Here is a 21,175-nt window from a genome sequence, read left to right as displayed (position 1 = left end):
CATAATATAACACAGCCGCAAACATGAATCGCTGAAACACGAGTATGTACATAATGTATTATATATATATACATCGATATACATAATTGTACATAACATAACTTTCAAACAAACAAAGAAAAAATGCAACAGAACAACGATGACACAAAACACAGCCAGAACAGAAGATGCCGATTCCCGATGATGGACAAAAGAAACTTTTACAAATAAGTGATTGATTTTTTTGTTCTTTTTATGGTATGAGTTTTTGATGAGAAGCCCAAAATTATACTCGAAACCGTGCCCACTGCATTGTCAGGAAAATCAGCTGTGATTTTGATTTGCAACCCATAACTGGAACACACACCACACACTGGACGATGCCAATACAACCTTTGGGCTCATGGAATGGATGATACAGGACAGAGGATTGACAATTCATCTTCATCCCTCGATTTTTTTCTTCATCTTCCGAGATCATCAAATAGTGTGAGTACCCATTTTACCTATTTTTAATTTTGTGTTGAAACTTAGATTTAATTATTTTTAAACAATATCTCCCCATTAAAGATACATAGCAGATTTGAGAGATTGATCTCTGCCAGTGCCAGAGTTGATTGAATTTAATTAAATTTAAGAGTTGAGGGAGAGATGTTGAATAGAATTGATTTTTTTTTTTGTAATGAAACTCCTTCATGTTTAATAATCCAGCATAATATAATATATATATATTCATCACTTTTATTAAGAATAATATTAGGTGGTCATTCTTCTCACCTCTCACAAAACTTAATATAAATCTCTACATCAAAACAACGTTCATATTTACACATCTGCAAAAAGAGATGAGGTAAATCAATTATCGTACAATGTTCACAGGGAGAGTCAAGTTATCAATTTATTATATTTAGTGCCACGGTATCAGTTTTTCTTCAGCAGAATGATGACTTGATTATTACTATTATTTTTTTTTAATTTTCTCTGAGCTACTCACATTTTCCAGACAATTTAGTTTTTTTGATAAATATATACAAAATTGAGAAATTTCTGCTTCACATCAGACTAATTTGCTAAAATTAGTAAAATTTGATCAATTCGATGTTATGTACAAGCAGTATAAAAAATCTTTAAGTAACATCAAAGATCGAACAGAGAGAAAAAGTCAATAGTGAGGTGCTTATCTTTCTTTTAAACACGACAACAAATTAATATTGAAGTCTATCAAAACTTAAAATATAAAAGCAAGAGTTTGAAGTGACAGAAGGGGTGAAGGATTTCCCACAAATTTGTGCTTCGGATCAATGCGCCTCAAAATGCCTTCAACAATAGAATTCACCTTTTTGGTCGGAATGTAAAACTAATCAACTTGAAACAAAGTTACGAGAAATTATGTTTGGATAGAAATATTTGGTTTTGCTGAAAATCAGAGGGATTTTACTTTGAGCTCGAGTAAGCAGAATGCAGTATCTTCTACCATTAGTTCCGGGTGAAAGTCTTGAAGTTGGTTGTCTTCTGGTATAGGGTGTGTATTGTTTGTAAATATTGATCCTTGTCACTCGTGATTAGGCAGAGAGATCACACACAGGGCGGAGGCATTTCAATTACAGTATTCTCACGTCCAGTTCTGAGGAGGAAATTTAATTGAATTAAAAATCAAAACTGATTAAGAATTTAAAACAAAAAAAGTAGAAAGCAGAAAGCAAGACTAGGACAAACTCCCAAATTATAAAAAGAAACAAAATTTTCAAGAATGATTTTTTCTCTCTCCAGAAAGTGCTCATTTTGCCTGCCTAAAAATAATTTTAAAAAATTGGTCATAAGCATGCTAAGTAAGCCTTGTACAAAACCTTGCATTAAAGCAGACTAATTTTTTTTCTACTCTCAGCGCAGTGATTTTTTTTTAATTTTCGCTCCTTACTTTTTTATCAATCACTGTCATCTTCGATTGCTGGTTTGATTATTTATAAGGAAATGAACAATAAGGAAAAAAACAACACTTTAGAAAATAGTTAAAATTAAAATTAATCCGTTCTTTTAAATATTACTGTTACCATCTCCTTTAATGGTAAATCTTAAATATCATTTGAGGTTCTATTGATTTTTATACCTGTGACCTGATGCCTTTGAGTTGGTGGCGACTCAGTATCCGACCACCTTTGGTTAGAAGCTAACAGCTGCTGCGAATCCTCATCGAGGCAGCGTTGTGGAAAAGTTACTCCGTCGCCAAGACTGCAATCGCGCTCATTTTCAACGGTTGCCACAAATTATCAACACAAACTTTGCACATTTTTTTTTTTTAAAAATTTAAACTATTTAACTTTTTTAGCGAAACCTGAATCTATAAAATGCAAGGTTAGAAAATGGACACAGAGAAACTCCTGACCCACGAAAAAAGCACTTTTCTGGATTATTTAGGGTTAAAATCAGGGTAAGAAAACAGTGAAATGAAAACGTTGGGGTTAAAAATTGCTTTCAAAAGAAAACATGCATGGAAACGAAAACAATTAATGCACATGCAGATAACTTCTAACCTTTGCTGGGTAATGCCCATTGCTTCGTACATACTGGTCTGTGATCTTATTGGGAATTTCAGGCCATCCCCCATACTAGAACAGCGACAACAAATAACGGTGGTACATTAAAAATAAATAAACAAATAATAATAATAGTGCGAGAGAAAAAACTGACAGAACCAAACAATATTATATCAAGAGGTCCATTTCCCATGGCGCATTTTTAGTCCAGATTTGCAATTAGTTAAACTAATAAATTCTAAACTGTTTCAAAAGCAAATAAAATCTCACCTAGTAAAAACAGGCAGGAACCAGAGGGCTTTGTTATCTCCAAACACCTCCTGGAAATTGTTGTAGCGCCCTAAACTGAACCCGTCCTTGTCAGGCCCCGAGTGAAATACCGGAGCTCTGAACGATTCTAATCAGAGAGAAAAATTATTATCTGAGAAAGCTTTCTTTTGAAATTCTATATACCGAGGGTTGATCTGTTTTTGGTGATCAAGTAGCAGTGGTATGAAAATAGCGAGCCCAGCGAGATGGCAAACATTACTGCGACGAAAAACAGGAACAGAATGTGGAACTTGCCCATTCCATCGAGGTTGCCCTGTGATGTGAACTGTCACTCGCGTGCGTTATTAAAAGTAAATTGGCATTTCTTTTTTCAATTTGTAGGCAAATTACTACATCAACACACACTATGAATTATGATTCCAAAAAATTTCTCTTTGGAATTTTAGTTTGAGGTTCTGAAGGTTGAAAATCTTGCAAAATTGGATACAACTGTGTAACCAATTATTAAAAATAAAAATTACTTCTTTATTCTAACTTCTGCATCATAACAATAACAATGAATTTTAATTGTTGCCAATCATTCTCATTTGATATGAAATTAAAATGCTTAGCCAACAATGAAAAACATGATAATTGTTATGACAGATTTTAGAAAAAATTAATATGTAAAAACACTAATAAATTTAATAATTTAGAATTCGATAAATTTGAATTTGAAATTAACATTCTGATCTTGCGGCTTTTGTTTGAAAAAGTTACCTTCCAAAATGCAATAAAATACTGGAGGCTGGTCAGGCTGATGAAAACGCAGTACAGGAGGCCGTACCCGAGAAACAACACAAAGTACTTGTAGTTCTTGAAGGCCACACAATTGTTGACCCAAGGACAGTGATGGTCCATTTTAGGCACGCACTTCCGACACACACTGCAGTGGTGTGTCCGGTCAGGCTTTACATGGTAGCACTTCTCGCAATATCGGGCAGCTAATGACATAATAATTATTGTTATATTACTTTTCCTATTGAATTGATTCAGAAGTTACCTCCGTTCATTGTCGTGTTGCTGATGGGCAAGTTTCTGGCAAAGCTGTCCAGCAGCTGCCGAGAGGTACCCTCGGAATCGGCTTGATTCAGTCTATCAAAAAGTGATTGCGGAAGTTTGAACTAGAAATTAAAAAATGGAACTTAAAATATTATGCTATAATTAAAATATGTATTTTACCTCAGGAGGAACTCCTCCGACATCAGTGAAAATTGTTTGAAAGTAGGACCACATAAATATCACAAAAACAAAGTGGTAACCGGCCAAATACACTACTGCAAAAAAAAAATTTATTTTAAAAAAAAAATTAACAAAATATTGAGGATTTATTTTTAAGGGCTTGAGGAACTCACTCTGCTCCAGAACAGTATTCACAGTAACTGTAACAAATAAAAATTAAAGATTAGATTTTATTGAGAAATTTTAATTCAGGCAATTCAGGATTTTTTATGGTCTTTTTTCAACTTACGGAAACAGAGTTGGTAGACGTACGCGTAGTAGGACCAAGCAATGATGGACATGATGAACAAAACCGGCACCCACTTGACCAGCAAGAAGCAGTTCTGGCACGATTTATACACGGGGTTGGTGCTACGAGGGTGGGTCACCCTCGGCTCCATGCTGGTCATCATTTATAAAATGACGAAGAACGGGGGCCGAGTGGTCTTGTGATCTTGAGACACTTCTCAATTTGCGAGTTCCATCGAGACTTTCGGCCAGGACGCTAATTCTAATTCACTCATTAAATATGATCGCGCCTCGGAATTGCGATTCGGTCGAAATGTCGCGGCGAATTCCGAGAAAACAGGAAAGATTCGACTAGAGATAGCGAGATAACAAAAATGTTTGGTATCACCGACGACCGAGGGGACACTTTTACGACGGCACACCCACTTTTCATTTTCACTTTTCTCCGCCAGTACTGCTCGAGTCAAGTAAGCTGCCGTTATAGTGCGATAAATTTTATTTAGAAAAACTGAGAATTTCAATGATATAAACAATAGAATAAAAATCTATAGCGGATTATATTTAAAATTATTTTTTTTTATTAATTTTGCACTTACCGAAAAATTATGTCTATTAATTTGTTTTAAAGCTGTAGACTTGTAGAGCCATAAATAATTCCAATAATTCAACACAATCAATTGGTTAGGAAATAATAAATAAATGGTGAGATTAACAATTTTAATTTTTTTTTTAATACATACAATCATTAAATTTTTATCTACAATTTTTTTCATGTATGACTTGAGTAGAATAAACAACAATATACAAATTGAAAGCTAGGTTGTAAATTTTGTCTCCAATTCGATTTTATAAAGTACAATAGAATTCAGCGTAAACGTTATTATTGTTTTTATATTCACAAACAAAAGTGCTAATTTTTTTTATTAATTTCTTATTGGCATATTAAATTTTTTTAATTCTTTTTTACAAGTTTTCTTTATTAAGTTAATAAAAAGTAATATCTGAAATTATAAAATTATTTTGTGCAGAAAAGTTAAAATGTAAGAAAATAAGCAATTACTCGTCATTGAAATAATTTTTTTCTGGTAATTATTTTTTTCTATACAATGTTTATGAATATTTGATTTAAAATTCAAATAAAAAGGAATTCATTTTATATTTTATTCTAAGTCTAAAAGTCTTGACAGGGAAATAATTAAAATTAAAAGTAGCAATTATATACGATTTCTTATAAATTAAATTATTTAGTGGTCACAATTTTATAAAAAGGAACATATAATATTATAATAAATTATTGTGCAGAATTTTTCTCTCTTTATATAATAAAAAGCAAAGAGTGATGTGATATATTTTAAATTAACTTTGTATATTTTGAGAAGAACTATTTTGTGAATGATTCGAATTAATCAACCTCTTCCAAGCCGCGCCCTTGCCTGCTTCTCATGCTGTAGTCGAAGGGCTGCTCCTGTTCGGCCTGCAGCCCGCACGGCCGGTGGTCGTTGCGTCCCACCCGCCGCAATCCCCTGCGACGCAAAAAGTGGATCTGCGCCGTAATCGGGGCCAGCGCCTGCTCCATCTCGAACGTTCGCACCCGGCACTGTTCCTCGAAGCCCTCCTCCCAACTTTCGGTCCGCGTCAACCACTTTTCGGCCTCGTCGCAGATTTTCACCGCTCGGTCCTTGTCGGCCTGGGTTAGTTTGTCGGCGAAGTCCTTGACGCCCTTTTTCACTTCCAGCACAAAATTCTCCAAGTGCGCTTTGGTTTCCAATCGCAGTTTTTGCATTTTCTCCTCGATGTCCAGCCGGTCGAAATTCGTCTGCAGCTTTTTCACTTCCTCCTCGTTCAGAGGGGCGAATTTTGTGAAAACGGTTCCAGTTTGGCCGCTGACCTTCAAAATGCCACTCGGGTCGACCTCCAGGGTCAAGTCTGCGATGCAGGTGAAGTTTTTGTGAGGCACTCTGAGCACGCCGACCAAGTTCCTGTTTCCGTTCTTGTCTTCTTCAAAGATTTTGAACGCGTTAGTGACGCACTGACCTCCGAGGGTGAAGGTCATTTGTTTTTTGCACGGCAGTTGCGAGTTTTTCTCCACAATAATGAAGTCTAGTCCGGTAGGGGTGGCCAAGGCAATGTTCCAGGGCGCCACTTCTAGCACTTGCAAGGGCCGGTTTTTCCACTCGCCGCTCAGGATGGCCGCTTGAATGGCCGCACCGCGGGCCACAAACTCTGCACTGTCCACGAGGACTTCTTTGTCTTTGAAGAATTTGCGCAGAATGGGCAGGAGTTGAGGCATTTTTGATGCACCGCCGACCAAAAAGACGTTGTCGATTTCCTCGGCTCGCATTTTTGCATCGTAGAGTGCTTTTTGAATTGGGTCCAAAACAGACCTGGAAATTAATAAATAAAATATTTGAAATATAGAAAAAATAAATATTTGAGGTTGCAAAAAGCATAAAATTACGATATACCTTACTTAACTGTAATATATTTTTTTCAACAACAAAAATTTAATGATTTTATTGTGTTGTTTTTTTATTTAAAGCTGTAAGTTTTTTTCTAAAAATTTGCACCAAACAATAAAAAATTTAAAAATTAAAATGTAATTAAAAAAAGACTAATTTCAATTATTAATTATTTTAATGAAATTAAATTTAAATAAAAATCTTATATATAAAAGTAAATTTGTTGAAGTGATGTTAAAATAATTTATAGCTGTATATAAATCAAAATTTTGTCAAAGTTTATAATTACAGCAATATATGACATATAGAAAATAATCAATAGTGAAAATTATTAAAATATTATTATTTGTAAAATTTTCTTATATCAATAATGTTATAATCTTACCTAAAGAGATCTTGGCAGAGATCTTCGAATTTTGCCTTCGTCAACTTGGCTCTGAAATCGATGCCCTCAAAAAGGGCGTCCAGTTCAACCATGGTGAGCGGACTGCCGGACAAACTCTGTTTGGCTTCTTCGCAAGCAGCCCTCAGTCTCGTCAAAGCCGTCGGATTCGCCCTCAGGTCCATTTTGTGCCTTTCCCGAAACTCGTCGATCAAGTGTCCCATGATTCTCGTGTCAAAGTCCTGACCTCCAAGGTGGACGGTGCCTGAGGTCGACTGGACCTCCACATGCTCCCTGTCCACGAAGACCACACTCGCGTCTAAGGTTGCACTTCCGAAATCAAATATCAGAAGTTTCCGAGGCCCTTTCAGGTCCTTCTGGAGGGCAAGGGCGGCTGCTGTGGGTCCGTTTATCAGCTGCAGGACTCGCAGTCCAGCGATGGACGCCGCGTCCAGCACCGCCTGGCGCTGCGAGTCGCAGAAATTGGCCGGGACGGACAGGACGACATCCTTGATGGGAACCCCTAGGTAAGTTTCGACCACCGATTTGATTTTGGCCAGGAGGAGAGCGGCGATTTCTTCGGCTGTGAAGCGATGGCGTGCGCCGCGAAAATCCACCTCCACTTTGGGTCGTCCGGAGTCGTGGGTGATTGTGAAGGGCCACCTTTTCAGATCCTCGTGCAGACAAGGGTCGTTGAATCGGCGACCGAGGAGACGTTTGATGTCGGAGATTGTGTTTCTGGGGTTGATTGCAGCCTGGAAAAAAATTATTAAAAAATAATAATAATAAATAGAAAAAATTGTATATTTTATATTTTGTTGTCGTTTTAAATTTTATTTTAACAAAAATCTTTATTATATATTTAAATATCTTGATCAGTATTTAAATTTTATAATAATTTCAAATAAAAGATTTAATCAAATTTTAAGCTACCAGATTCGTTAAATATATTAAATCATCAAATAATTTATTCTAAAAATTTAATATTCAGTGGCTTTATAATCAGGATTAATCTCAGAACTGGGGGATTAAACTATTTTGTTTACAAACAGTCTAAACGAAAATATTTTCATTCTCATATTTTTCTGCCCAATCTGATCAAAACAAGAATTTTGTCTTATCAATTTGGGTTTTTTAAATAGATGGCAATAATAAAAGATTATATTAATAATTTTTTTTTTATATTTACTAAAAATTTTCTGCATGCGCGCATTCCTTTAAACAAATCAACATTACCTGCTTTAGAGCCGACTCTCCTACCAGAATTGCATCCTCCGTAAAAGCGACGATGCTCGGAATGGTTTTTGCGCCGCTGTCGTCCGAGATCACCTCGACCCTTCCGTTCTGCAAAACAGCAGCACTGAGCTGGCTGCTGCCGAAGTCAATGCCAACTGCCGGTGTCTTCATAGTTCTTCCAGCATGTTCCAGGATACGTCCTGCCAGCACGGGTTATCTCGGTGTTTTGACACCCCACGTGTGTTGCAGGCCTATATATAACTTTTGAGTGGAAAGCGCCGAGAATGTGCTCGAACTCTCTCCCATTGGAGCGCACCTCTCTCAGGTCTGCCTCCGATTGGTTCGTTTTGACACGTGGGCGCGGCACGTGTCTGGCGGGAGAGACACGTGCATAGGAGAGACTCTCACAATGCCATTCAAAACAGCTGGATTTAAAATAGATCGCACTTTTCGCCGCACACCCTCACCCCTTGTTATGTTTCTAGTTGTTTCTTGTCCTGTATCCTGTATCAAATTGCAATAAATAAATTTGCTTTAAACGGATATATTTTTTCTGAAAATGTTTTTAATTCAAATTTAAGGAAAATGGTAGTATAATTTTGATAATTTCAGTATATTTAAAATTTATTTTTTATATTTATTCCTAAATTGAAACTATTTTTTAATCAAATAACATTTTTTGCGTGATATTAAACATGGAAATATAAAAATGACATTTAATTATTTTTAAAATAAAATTTGTAAAAATAACAACTTTGCTTTTTTTGTCAATTCTAATTAAATGCTTGTCACATGATAAATGATAATTTATTTACACAGTTGTGTCAGGTGTTATTCTTTTTTGCAATAACCAATTGGAACTAGAATTCAAATTCAATGTGTGAACGACTGCTATTAGTGAGCTTTTAAATAGCATCATATTTTTCTTAACAAAAGAGTTTAACTCGTATTTTAATTGTTTTGGTTTCTGAAATTTCAAGTTCAATTTTTTTAACTAGAATTTTTAATTTTTCTACATCTTTCTTTACTGTGAAATAGTCATTTAGTAGCAAAATCTATAAAATTTAGTAGTTTAAATTGTATTGATTGGTTAAATTTTTGTTTAAATATAATTTAGGTTATGGTATTATATTGTACAAAGTATGATTTTTTTATAAATTTGTTTGGTAATTTATTTAGTAAGATGGTGGGTTTGTTGTGTTATTGCTTAGTATAGTTGAATTTAATATTTAAATTTTATAATTAAATTTAATTATTAAAATTATAGTTAATTTTTATTTTGTTTTTAAACTTTCAATGTCAAAATTTGTGGTTCATCATTCATCACTCCTCTGATGTCAATTTCTGAAGAAATTTCGCATTTCCTGCAAATCAAGTGAATTTAGCAAAATTTGCTCTTATTATAATACCAATTATCAATGAAATGAATAACAAAAATAAAATTATACTAAATTTACCAATCTGCTGTTTTCTTTTTAGTTTGCTAAATATTAAGAAACTATAATTATGACAGCACAATATGTAATTCATTTCATAGCATTACGCAGTTCAAATCGGTCCCACCGCCCTGTCGGGCGCAAACTCGAAACTCCACTCCCACCCTCCACCCCCGTGTCAGAAGTGTTGACCATTATACATTGGCTGACCAAAGGGTCAGTCATGCGGTTAGCTTGTTCGCGTGTTCCGACCGCTTGCTCTAATTTTTCTTCACCTAAAAAGTTTTGAAATGGTGCGCCCGTAATTTTTGAGGCCCCGGTGCCTGCAATCTAGTGAGACATTGAGGAGGAATTAACCACTTTCACAGGTAAATTCTTGATTTATTTTATATTTCTTCAGCAACTCTTTTTTTTACAATCCTTCATTCAAAATTCCTACCTGCTTAGTGAGTTTAAGTAATATCGCCTGAAAAATTTGTCTGCAGAAAAATTTTGATGAAAATTTTAATTATTCTTTTAATATGAGCCATTCGAATCAAAATTTCTGAATAAAATATCAGAAGAATGAATTTTTATAAATGAAATCAATCGATCAGTTTCTTTCACGTTACACTACACTTTTATTCTTCGAAATATAAAGCTTCAAATAAAACAAAATACGCCAAACAAAAATAAAATAAATAAATTAAAAATACTCTATATTGACAAAATTAAAATCTCGTGCTTTAGAGTATACAGAAAAAACAGTGAAATCAATAAAATCATGTTATATTTAATAGAATATTTAACTAGAAAATTTGATGACAAACTAGAAACTAGCAATCATTTTAATTTTATATCCAGAAACGCCTCCACATGTATGTATATTGATTTGAGCGAATGTTGTGGCGCGTCTCGGCGAGGTCTTTGTTCCCTCTTGTTGTCAATGTTCGCCAATAATTTATCACTCTGGCGAAGACCTTCACACCGCACAAAACACCGCAAGTGAAAAGTGTATTAACCTTGCTATCGCCCACAAACCTGTCCTTCACAGAATGTCATAAAAAATTTGGCGGTTTTCTAATAAATTTCTTTCAACTATGTCTAACATTATAAATCAAAAAATTACTTTTTTGCATAAGAAAATATTAATCTTGAAATAAACTATTTTTATTTACAGACATGGAAACAAGTAATTTCTTATAGTAAATATTGATTATGCTTCAAAAAAAGAGAGCAGCTATATTTAATTGAATCCAAAAAATATTTTCAAAAACTGGTGACTTCTGAATTGTCTCTTGAAAATATTTTTGTTTAAAATTAATAAAATATCATGAATCCAATTAAAAATTTGTGAAAATATCAGTCGAGTTTGTGATTTTTATAGTAAAGTAGGTTTTCTTTCTCAATTAAATTTATTCCAAAGATTTCCATACTCTTGCGAAAAGCAAAGCTTGAAATTGCTTAAAAGGTATATAAATATCAAATAACATATTCATGAGCATGCCGTGGTCAACACCATTGCACTTATTCTTCCCGCATTTCCTTATTCTTCTCGATCGTCACGCTCTCCCATTTCTAATCAACTATTCAAAAGTCGCCACTGGCGATTGATTCTCGAAATTCACACGCGTGTGTGTCCTTTCAATTTCGGAAGCAGAAACAAACAAAACAAACTCGCTGTTCTATACTCAAATAGATCGTCGACGTTTTTCGCAGCTAGACCGCGGTGGTCACCTTGCGGTCACGCGACGGCAAGGTCAAGGCCCCCCTTGCGGCTTGGTTTGCAACCCTCGCAACTACACAAAGCACCCCTCGACGCGTGCACACACTTTCCCACCCTCGAGAGTGGTGTTTTTTTTCTTTATAATTGCAGTCGTGCCAGAGAAAGAAGGTTATGATTCAAGGAGAAATGGGGACAAATATAAAAAAGTAACTGGTACGGTTGAGAGAAGCTGATAGAGCTTAATGGAACTGAGATAAGGGTCCCTTATATGCGTGTGTGTAGCGATCTATTTTCTATATAATCCATATTTTGAGTTATATCAAATATAAATTTATCAATATTAGCTCAAAAACACACATTTTTATGAAATTCTATGGATTCTGCGGGATTTTAATTGGTTTAATTGTATTTTTAATTCAGCTTAGATCAATTGATAATGTTGCAGAGAAATAAAGATTTGTTAAAAATTGTTCAAACCATACAAAGCTTATTAAAGTATGCCAACTTATAACTTTTTTTGGCAAAAAATTTTACTGTAATTGTGATTTAAAAAAGAAAATTATCAAGGATTCAAATAACTTCTTGCAACTTTTTGCTTAATCGTATTATTTATAAATAAATGAATAATTCAAATAGCAATGGCAAGTCTTCAAAAAAATGAATATTTATTTTAGACTCCTTATAAAAATTGCGTTGCCTATGCTTGATTTTATTGATGAAAACGAAAAATTTTATGAATATAAAAATACTTATTTTTTAAGCAAGGCCATTTTGCTTCTTTTTTATTATGATGTATCTATGGAGATAGAGTGAGTAAAAGCTGAAAGTTAATTACACCACTAACAGCCGCCACAGCTCTTTGTTTTCAAGCAAAAATCTATAATAATTTCCACCACAAAGTGGAGTCCAGTTGAGCCAGAGGTATTTTAATGCGTTTTATCAGCGGCACGTATGACAGCAAATCGGTCTGCTGGGACAGCAGCGGCACCGTGCGTATTGACCCAATGGGTTGCTGCTCCCAGTGACGTATGCAAAGTCCGACAACATGATATAGAATAACCCGATGTATTTTTATTCGTCATTTGATTGCTTTTGTTCCGGAAGTGGCGAAATAACAAGCCCAACGACAAACTATCAAAAGTCGAGTCAGACAACAACAATGTGTACAATTTGATAATCAATGACGGGATATTGAGCTGAACCATTTTCCGAGAAAGAGAAATTTTACGTAAGAACATTAATTAATTTGCACTCTTATTGTTGCTATATTATATTTTTTAATAAAAATTTAAATATTTCAAATAAAAACTTTGAACTTTAAGTTTTAATTATTGTATAGACCGGGAAGAACAAGTAGTAATATGTTTTATTCTTCTACAGTCAAGTCAGAATGGAGAGAGGAATTTTGTATTACATAATGAATTAATTAAATTTTTATGATCCACTGAGAATAGGAAAATGTGTTTTGTTGTTAATTTTAGTTTTCATTTTTTCATTGCTTCATAATCTTAATATTCTTTGAAAACTCTTAACCTTGTTTGCTACAATATTAAAATATTTAAATAAACCAAAGATGTTGATTTTTTTAATCTAGAAGCAGTTTTTTAATCTCTCCAAAAATATTTATTATGATACTAAAAAACGTAATTTTTTGGGGTTAACTTTTTACTTTCTCTTTTCATACAAATAATGCTTTTTTGCCAACAAGAAATAAAATCACATCCAAGCATCGTTTTTGTGTGACTGGCGTAAATTCCATCGGCTGAACTTGGCCCAATTTTTGCAACACACGAGGGGGTGTTTGAGGAATTCGTGTCAGGCCGGGAATTATTATTTTCCCATGCCTGTGTGGGCAAGTGCAGGCGTTGATGACTGCTTACGCAGCCGCATGCAAACCAACGCTCTAATAAGCAATAATGTTGTGCTGCGCAGGTTGCCTAGCGACTTGACGTAAGGGGCACTCCCATCAGTTGGACCGATTGGCATATCTCTTGCTTTTTACAAAATGAAAAAAAAATTCAGTATATTTGCAAGCTAAAAATAACATGATCATTGATTTAATTAATGATTAAAAAATTAAAAAAATTTATTCTTTTTTATTGATCCATAATTATAGTTAATGAATTATGTACACAGCGCGATGAAAACATCCAATTATTGCGGGGAAAAGCAGTAACAAAAAAATAATATATAAAATTTCAATTTATATAAATTTTTTATTTTTTAAGAAATTCTTATTGGATGGCTCAGATTGAAAGTCATTTAGAATTGCACACTTCCCAGAACTAATTTGGTTGACCTAGTCTAGGGTCTGATTTTAAAAACGCCTCTTAAATTTGTTTCAGACAAAATGTGTGAAACGGTGAAAGTGGTGGTTCGATGTCGACCGATGAACACAAAGGAAAAGGCAATGGGTTGCAAGGTAAGGTTCAGGAAAATTTTTATCTCTTTATAAAGTAGGAAGTTTTATTAATCCGAATTTAATAATTTATTTTTTACACGTGTTTTAAAATTTTTGAAGTACAAAATTTAGTGCCAGTTTTTATTATTGATACATGATGTGTATTTTGCGACCTCTTGCATTTTTTAGAACGTTGTCAACATGGACCCAGTCTGCTGCACTTGTTATTTGAGTAACCCTAATGAGCCCACCGCTCCAAACAAAGCATTCAGATTTGACGGCGTGTATGACGAGTCGAGCGCCACTGAATGCATCTACAATGAAGTCGCCTATCCTCTTATCGAGGTTAGTTTTGGAAGAGTATAAAATATCCTTTTTTATAATTAAAACGTTTATATTCAGGGTGTGCCAGAGGGTTACAACTGCACGATTTTCGCTTACGGACAGACGGGATGTGGGAAGAGTTTTACAATGCAAGGCCCGAGGGAACCCACCAGCCAGCGTGGAATCATTCCTCGGGCCTTGGAGCAACTTTTTGAAGCGGCGGCCGTGAGCGAGGCGAAATTTCTGCTCACTGCCTCGTTTTTGGAAATTCATAATGAGGAAATTAGGGATCTGCTTAACGCTGCCAATCGAAGTAGACTCGAACTCCGAGAACATCCAGAGAGAGGAGTTTACGTCCATGGTAAATATTTATTTAAATCTTAAATTAATTTTTATATATATTTTTTTCAGACAAAAAGTTGTAGTATTTATTTCAAATTTCAAACTGTTGCAAGAGGCAACAGAAAATAATTAAATTCTTAAAAAAAAAAAAATCATTACACAAGAATTCCATAATAAAAGTCTCAAAATATTCAAGAGATTAATAAAAAGGGTTGCGAAGTTGGAATGAATTAAAAAAAATTCTGTATTTTATTTTAGTGTCTTCAGCAGTCGGATAACTTTTTTTAAGAATTATTTAATTGTTACTTTATAAATTAACTTGTAAAGCTAAAATTGAATTAAAATTTGAAATTGTAAAAAAAATTATCATAAGAAATATTTAATTAAAGTATTTTATCAAAAATAAAATAAAATTTTTATTTATTATTATAATAAATACCTTTTCCAGAGCTTTCCAGTCATCCAGTTCACAGCAAAGACCAGTGTGTGAACCTGATGGAGCGCGGCTGGGCCGCCAGAGCCGTGGGCGCCACGCTGATGAACACAGACTCGTCTCGCAGCCACTGCATCTTTTGCGTCAACGTCGAGCGCATGGACGTGCTGGACGACGGGAGCACGGCCGTGCGTCGCGGCAAACTAAATTTGGTTGACCTGGCCGGCAGCGAGCGCCAAGCCAAAACCGGCGCCACCGGGGAACGGCTGAAGGAGGCCACCAAAATCAACCTGTCCCTCAGCGCCCTGGGCAACGTCATTTCCGCCCTGGTCGACGGAAGGACGCGCCACGTCCCGTACAGAGACTCGAAACTGACCCGACTTTTGCAAGACTCTTTGGGCGGCAACACAAAAACGTTGATGGTTGCGTGTTTGTCGCCGGCCGACTACAACTACGACGAGACCCTGAGCACCCTGCGTTATGCCCACAGAGCCAAAAGTATTGAAAACAAGCCCAGGGTGAATGAAGACCCGAAGGACGCGGTCATCAGACAGTATCAGGCGGAAATCGAGCAGTTGAAAGTTATGCTCAGCGGTGGACAAGTGTTCCAAAACGGTGGAACAGGAAGTTCCGAGTTGGATGAGTTGAGGGCCAAGTGTGAAGAGGAGCAGCGAAATAAGGCGCGTCTCCAGCAGGACCTCGAGGAATTGAAATCTTCCTACGCTCAACTTTCTCAACTAAAGGTTTCTTTGATTACAATTTTTTAGAAAATTTTCTTTTAACTTTATATTACAAAAGGTTTGTCGGGCTGATGTTATTGATGGGTCTGAGGACATTAAAATGACGTCGCCAGAACTAATTGAGTCTTCAGCCAATCCACTTCAGCAAGCTGTTCTCCAAAGGTGAAATTAGCTCCAATAATATATACATAATATATTTTTTAATTACAGTAATTTTTTACATGTACTTTTTTTAATTTTTTTCCCCAAAAATTCTTTCAAATTTAAAATAATCTTATTATCAATAGTAGCATTTTTCAATTGTCATAAATTGTGCTAATCTATTTTATGAATTTTCATTGGAATTTTGAAAATAGAGTGAACATTTAAACAAAAATCGTTTCATTAGACTTCAAGACCTGCAATCAAACATGGTCGGCGGCGAATTGGCGCACGACACTGCCCTCAAAGAAAAGCGTCAGCGGCAACGCAAGACCTCCGAGAGGCGTCTGAAGGCGCTGGCCACAGCCCTGGGCAAAAAGGACGACGAGGAAGCCGCCGTTCTGCAAATTTATGATGACATTGAGCAAGAATTAGCTGCCAAAAGTGACGCCCTGCGCAAAGCACGAGCGAAAATGCGCGCCTTCGAGCGAGAAATCAAAGACCTGCAGCGCGAGTTTGAGACGGAGCGCACCGACTATTTGGAGACGATCCGCCGGCAGGACAAAAGTCTCCAGCTGATGCAGCAAATCACCGCAAAAATGGCTCCTTTGGTCAAGCCGGAGTGCAACTACAGCGACGTGGAACGCATCAAGGCTGAGGCGGTGTGGATCGAGGACATGCAGAAGTGGCGGCTCCCGGAAATCATGATCGGGCGGACGCGGCTGCCACCAGCAGGTTCGACCACTCCACCCAAACCTCCACCGCAACCGCCAAGGGCTCCGTCAAGGACGGCGCCGGCCAAGGTTGGGACGTCCAGCAGCCAGCCTTCATCTCCAGAAAGGATTCCGGTCATGAATGGAGACACATTAATGCAGGCAAGAAAATTTAGCTTTTTTTAATTTTTCGCTATTAAGTTTTTTGTTCATGTTTGAAAGCTACTATCAATTTTCATAGCCCTGAAGGAAACTCTTCAGAGCTTGAAGTTCTTCATTTCAAATTGATTTCAAATTTTAAAATGCTCCTGATTTATTTATGTACGCCTGCAAAATATCAAGGTATGCAACCCGCTAGTAAGTCGTGTATAGCAGGTGGCATATTTAAAGATCTGTTTTTTTATGGTTTATTTTGGACTGTAGAAATAAAAATTTAATTTATTTTTAGAAATTGGAAAAAGGAGCCCAGGAAAATTTTGCAGCAAATTATTTCAAGCCAAAACGGGCGACGGAACTGTTGATTAAAGCCCAAGAAGGAAACACTGGAAGGCAATGGATTGCTCAACAATGGAAAGGTAAATATCTTAAAAGTTTGATGGTTTAAATTTTTCTAATTTGGTTTTAGAGTCAAGAAAAGGAGGGCAATTTTTAGCCACGAGCTTGACTAGTTTGAGCTCCAGTGCTGGACCAACCCTTGAGATGGCAGCCTTAGCGAATAGCAATAATAGCCCCATCATAAACCACAACAACATTGCGTGGGGTAATTAAATTTAAATAATAAAAAATCAATTATTTTAAAATTTAAAAATTCTAGCTCATGACAGTTCGCCAGAACTCTTTATGTCTCGAAAACCAACTCGACTTGAAGCTTTGCCTTTGCTTGAAAAAATTGGCACCAGGAAGAGAGTCAAAGCAGAATTGAACACACTAGACCTTTTGTGACTAGAGGCTGGAGTTTAATTCAACATGTGCCGAATCAATAATTATTGCATAATCATCTGCTAAAACTGTGATATTAAATTGTTTAATAACCCTCTGCAGTGTGTACATATTGTTGCACTTTTGTGTATTGACATTTTTGAGCTGCCGTTTGGACATTACAAAATAACAAAAAATTGTTTTGTTGGACATTTTTACCAGAGTTTTATTTTGTTACAAACATATTTAATCAAATCTTTTGCTAAAAGTAAAAATTACTTGTTAAAGCTTATTTTGTCACAGAGTCCAAAGTCTTAATAAATTAATAATTTAAAAATCTTCACATTGGGAAATCACGTTGGAGTGGCAGAGCATTAAGGTGGACAAAAGGAATAATAATTTTTTTTTTCATTTTCAAATAACATTATTCAAATTTCATCCAAAGCCCTAATGCATATATTTGTTTAACACATTCTTGAAAATCTGCCACTCATATATTAAGATTTAAGATGAAAAAAGTTCTAAAGGCGGTGAAAAGAGAGCTTTTGATAGATCAAAATTACAGCATGCATCAAACGCGTTTTCTCAGGCAAGGATAAATAAGGCGAGAAGCATTGTATATATAGAGAGGCTGATAGGGGAAGTGAGGACTTTCATTTTTGCCGGATGGCGTTCTCACTGCCGGGAGGATTGAGGCGCATCTGCAAAAGGGCACACAGAACAACTTTTAAAAAAGAGGTCATGCAAAAGATTGACGAGCAGAGATACGACGAGGCAAAATGTATTAATTTTTACAATTTTCGCCTCGGCGTACATTTAAAAATGTTTTAATTGCATGCAAAAATAACAGATTTAAGAAGGAGTTGAGCTGGAATAAATGTTTTGTCGTTTTGTCGCTGAAATTCAAAGCTGAAGTCTGTAATAAAACGTAAAACACCAAATATTAAATTGGTGTCCCATAATGCCTTAATTGTAGGTTCAGTCGATGTAAGTCTCTTGTCTCGTTAAAGATCTGCAGTTTAAAACATATAAAAAAAGATCAGATGTATTAAGTGAGATCCATTGTCAGTTGGGGGACGACCTGAGTAATAACAAGAAACGGTTATGAAAATATCATTAATTTCGTTTACTATATTATTTTGTCATTTTCGTCATAGATGTCATATACTTGAATTAGAAAATGTCTCAAAAGAGTCAAAAGGCGAAAGAAGATGAATATTTTTGTGTAATTTTTGTATCTTGTGATTTTGATAGTGAAAGAAGCTTGAAATTTTTTATTTTTATAATTTTGAAAGTCCTACCTTTTTACTTTTAGTTCTGCGTGTTATCTCAATGATTAATTCTTCAAAAGTGATTGAAAACGCTCTGCGCATAAGTTAGTTTGTAACTTTTATGTCTGATTCTCTAGCTAAGCTTTTTATAAACTATCCTCCAAATTAGAGTAAATTAATTTCTATTTAAAAATAAATTAATCAATTCGATTATAAAATTAGATTATTTGTCAGCTTCCTCGGAATCTGCATAATCGGGCTCTTCTCCGGTTTTATCCAGGCGTTTCTGTAGACATGGTAATTTTTATTTTGTTATTAAATTACCTCCACCTATATTTCTTCTATTAAAAAAAAAATAAGTTTTCTCTCATTATTGTTGATTAACCAACCCAGCATATTATTTTTATTTAATTTTTACCATGATTCTCTTCTTCTCCTTGCAAGCAAACTCGGACTCGTCTACGTCACCATAGCAGTCGCTCTTGTAATCGGCCGGCTTCCTAGCGCCGTTGAGTTCGCACAGCTTCTCCAAGGGCCGCGCAGAAACGATCATTTTGTCCATTCCGGTCGGCTTGTGTTGAGGGCAGTAGAAAACCCCAGGGGTGGCTTTGTCGTAGACAATGCTCTTGCGCATCATGTCCTTGCTGCTGCTCTTCTTCGCAGACTTTTGTGCTTCGGTGCCGCTGATCACAATCTTAAAAACAATAATTTAATGTAACCATTTGAGCTTTTTTCATCTTTTCTAGATCAATTAGGTAAACCTACCAGAGCAAGTAAAAGGAACGCAACTGAAAGACGAGCTGTAACAAAATTCAAATAATTTAATTAGTTGAAGTACATTTAATACATAAATTTTTTAAATTACAGAAAACTGATATGATAAAATTCTATCGAATCAAACAATTAATTTTTATTGATGCACAAAATATTTTTTAGGCAGTGGTGAGTTTTCTTAGCTCAAAGCATCGTCCTATTTTAATTATTTCTCTTGTTGTAACAAGTTTGAGTGCGAGTGTCTGTAATTTCTCTTGTGGCGGAAGTCAATAATTTCACCATAAAACAACTTCGGTGCTTTTAGCTTTTTACTGCATAATTGACTACTTGAATATCTGAACGACTTAATGCGAGTTTCTGAGACACAGGTGGTTGACCCCGTATGTCCACAGTCTGTGACACTCGTAAATCCATCGACCAGTGAATCATGTTCGCCCACAACTTCAAGTCATATCCTTACCCATCCCGCATCTTATAATAACTTCTCTGTTCTTAAGTAACATTTGAAATTACAATTTATTTTAAATAGATAAAAAAAAGTAGCCACAAAAAAATAATGCGGCCCAGTAAAATAATTATAATTCTCTCCCTATTATTCACTATTATTTTCATTGAAAACATTGAACTTTTAAATAAAAAAGTTTAGTTAAAAATTAATTTGGTTTTCATGAAACCTTGTAATAAAATTCATGGTGGGTTGTTTAGAGGCGGATTAATAAAATATCGTGTAGGCGCGCGCAGTGAATGTTCTGCGTCATTTTTGCTCTCAAGGCTTTATTTCCGTGTGTGCAGTACATATTTAAGCAAAAAGTTTTACACAGGCTTATTATTTTATTATTACTTTAAAAATAGTATTAGTCTCTAAATTTGTCCTAAATAAGCGAAAATAAACAATATTCAACCCAAATCCCAGGAGAGAGTAGCTCACGTTTTGTGCTACATGTTAAATGGTCTCGAAAAGTGAATGGGTTAGTCGTCGGTTTGGTGGTTTATGCGCAGCGCTTATATTTCATATAAAGAAATTTGAGCTTTCAATCTCCTTAAATATTATAAACTTATATTTAAATCAGAAATATTGCAGCATGATAATATAAAAGTAAATTTAAGATTTGCAGCAGGAAACACCAGATTTTTGTTATTTAATCTTGGAAAGCGAGAGTTTTATAATGTGAAAGGTCATCATCCTGTTGCAATTATCAGTTTCATTATGTGTTAAAGTATATTAAATTCAGTCCAGCTTGAAAACAAATATATGGAAGATAATTGAGATCCAAATTACTTACCCATCTTTGCTCTTTCGGGACAATTTAGGTGCCTAAATGAAGATATTTGCAGTCAAACTTCAGAGGTAAACGAAACACAACATGGAGGCTTAAAGGTGTGTTATTTTCTTATAAGGACCTGCTGAGCTCAGGTTCAGGTAGGAGGAGAGAAAAGACGAAGGTAGCTCCATCTCGACGGAAAGCTTTCTCACGGTGGGAGAGATCGGAGAGATTATCTGATATACCTCAGCGTATATAACTGCACAATCTTTTATTTCATGTGCGCGTAAGCTTAAGTTAGAAGCTAAAAAATCTTCCTAAATCACATCCATAAGAAATTAGAAAA

The 21,175-nt window shown here is 35.4% G+C and overlaps 4 protein-coding genes across 11 annotated transcripts; 1 reads left to right on the top strand and 3 right to left on the bottom strand.

Moving 5' to 3' along the window:
* Positions 1 to 28: 28 nt before the first annotated feature.
* On the top strand, positions 29 to 18,081 carry LOC132192728 (osmotic avoidance abnormal protein 3-like). 2 transcript variants are annotated; one of them, XM_059612818.1, is made up of 11 exons: positions 29 to 237; positions 299 to 468; positions 13,856 to 13,932; positions 14,101 to 14,256; positions 14,314 to 14,596; positions 15,026 to 15,753; positions 15,809 to 15,912; positions 16,139 to 16,766; positions 17,053 to 17,179; positions 17,230 to 17,364; positions 17,419 to 18,080. In XM_059612818.1, exons 3-11 carry the CDS (start codon positions 13,861 to 13,863, stop codon positions 17,544 to 17,546), a joined length of 2,361 nt encoding a protein of 786 aa, XP_059468801.1. In that variant the 5' UTR covers positions 29 to 237; positions 299 to 468; positions 13,856 to 13,860; the 3' UTR covers positions 17,547 to 18,080. The 2 variants fall into 2 exon arrangements, with proteins under 2 accessions (XP_059468801.1, XP_059468802.1); XM_059612819.1 differs by lacking the exons at positions 29 to 237; positions 299 to 468 and adding an exon at positions 9,792 to 10,173 and having other exon boundaries at positions 17,419 to 18,081.
* On the bottom strand, positions 656 to 4,728 carry LOC132192920 (palmitoyltransferase ZDHHC2). 5 transcript variants are annotated; one of them, XM_059613149.1, is made up of 10 exons: positions 4,294 to 4,728; positions 4,178 to 4,204; positions 4,005 to 4,099; positions 3,826 to 3,946; positions 3,543 to 3,766; positions 2,967 to 3,096; positions 2,784 to 2,910; positions 2,511 to 2,585; positions 2,087 to 2,208; positions 656 to 1,603 (listed from the first exon to the last, which is right to left on the bottom strand). In XM_059613149.1, exons 1-10 carry the CDS (start codon positions 4,454 to 4,456, stop codon positions 1,581 to 1,583), a joined length of 1,107 nt encoding a protein of 368 aa, XP_059469132.1. In that variant the 5' UTR covers positions 4,457 to 4,728; the 3' UTR covers positions 656 to 1,580. The 5 variants fall into 5 exon arrangements, with proteins under 5 accessions (XP_059469132.1, XP_059469131.1, XP_059469134.1 ...); XM_059613148.1 differs by having other exon boundaries at positions 2,967 to 3,108; positions 4,294 to 4,727; XM_059613151.1 differs by lacking the exon at positions 2,087 to 2,208 and having other exon boundaries at positions 2,967 to 3,108; positions 4,294 to 4,727.
* Positions 5,695 to 8,540, bottom strand: LOC132205767 (putative heat shock 70 kDa protein 7). The gene is made up of 3 exons (XM_059635034.1): positions 8,394 to 8,540; positions 7,137 to 7,888; positions 5,695 to 6,676 (listed from the first exon to the last, which is right to left on the bottom strand). Exons 1-3 carry the CDS (start codon positions 8,538 to 8,540, stop codon positions 5,695 to 5,697), a joined length of 1,881 nt encoding a protein of 626 aa, XP_059491017.1.
* On the bottom strand, positions 18,035 to 20,988 carry LOC132192729 (uncharacterized). Of its 3 annotated transcripts, XR_009441365.1 has the most exons (5): positions 20,851 to 20,988; positions 19,559 to 19,593; positions 19,212 to 19,487; positions 18,824 to 19,079; positions 18,035 to 18,223 (listed from the first exon to the last, which is right to left on the bottom strand). XR_009441365.1 is itself a non-coding variant. In XM_059612820.1 (4 exons), exons 1-4 carry the CDS (start codon positions 20,852 to 20,854, stop codon positions 19,017 to 19,019), a joined length of 378 nt encoding a protein of 125 aa, XP_059468803.1. In that variant the 5' UTR covers positions 20,855 to 20,988; the 3' UTR covers positions 18,035 to 19,016. The 3 variants fall into 3 exon arrangements, 2 of the variants coding, with proteins under 2 accessions (XP_059468803.1, XP_059468804.1); XM_059612820.1 differs by having other exon boundaries at positions 18,035 to 19,079; XM_059612821.1 differs by lacking the exon at positions 18,824 to 19,079 and having other exon boundaries at positions 20,851 to 20,986.
* Positions 20,989 to 21,175: the final 187 nt, after the last annotated feature.

This window comes from Neocloeon triangulifer, unplaced genomic scaffold (genome assembly GCF_031216515.1).
Source record: "Neocloeon triangulifer isolate White Clay Creek 2 clone unplaced genomic scaffold, ASM3121651v1 ptg000003l, whole genome shotgun sequence".
NCBI lineage: Eukaryota > Metazoa > Arthropoda > Insecta > Ephemeroptera > Baetidae > Neocloeon > Neocloeon triangulifer.
Note: the sequence above shows the minus strand (reverse complement) of the source record. Positions and strands in the feature narration are given on the sequence as shown.

Coding starts and splice junctions, on each gene's coding strand:
- LOC132192920 (XM_059613148.1), bottom strand. CDS start 4,456: ATGATGACCAGCATGGAGCCGAGGGTGACCCACCCTCGTAGCACCAAC. Junction 4,100..4,177: donor GAATACTGTTCTGGAGCAGA/GTGAGTTCCTCA, acceptor TTTTTTTTGCAG/TAGTGTATTTGGCCGGTTAC. Junction 1,604..2,086: donor TCAAAGGCATCAGGTCACAG/GTATAAAAATCA, acceptor TTTCCTCCTCAG/AACTGGACGTGAGAATACTG.
- LOC132192729 (XM_059612820.1), bottom strand. Junction 19,488..19,558: donor CGTTCCTTTTACTTGCTCTG/GTAGGTTTACCT, acceptor ATTGTTTTTAAG/ATTGTGATCAGCGGCACCGA. Junction 19,080..19,211: donor AGGAGAAGAAGAGAATCATG/GTAAAAATTAAA, acceptor CCATGTCTACAG/AAACGCCTGGATAAAACCGG.
- LOC132192728 (XM_059612819.1), top strand. CDS start 13,861: ATGTGTGAAACGGTGAAAGTGGTGGTTCGATGTCGACCGATGAACACA. Junction 14,597..15,025: donor GAGAGGAGTTTACGTCCATG/GTAAATATTTAT, acceptor TACCTTTTCCAG/AGCTTTCCAGTCATCCAGTT. Junction 17,180..17,229: donor GATTGCTCAACAATGGAAAG/GTAAATATCTTA, acceptor ATTTGGTTTTAG/AGTCAAGAAAAGGAGGGCAA.
- LOC132205767 (XM_059635034.1), bottom strand. CDS start 8,540: ATGAAGACACCGGCAGTTGGCATTGACTTCGGCAGCAGCCAGCTCAGT. Junction 7,889..8,393: donor TTACGGAGGATGCAATTCTG/GTAGGAGAGTCG, acceptor ATTTTTTTCCAG/GCTGCAATCAACCCCAGAAA. Junction 6,677..7,136: donor CTCTGCCAAGATCTCTTTAG/GTAAGATTATAA, acceptor ATTAATTTCCAG/GTCTGTTTTGGACCCAATTC.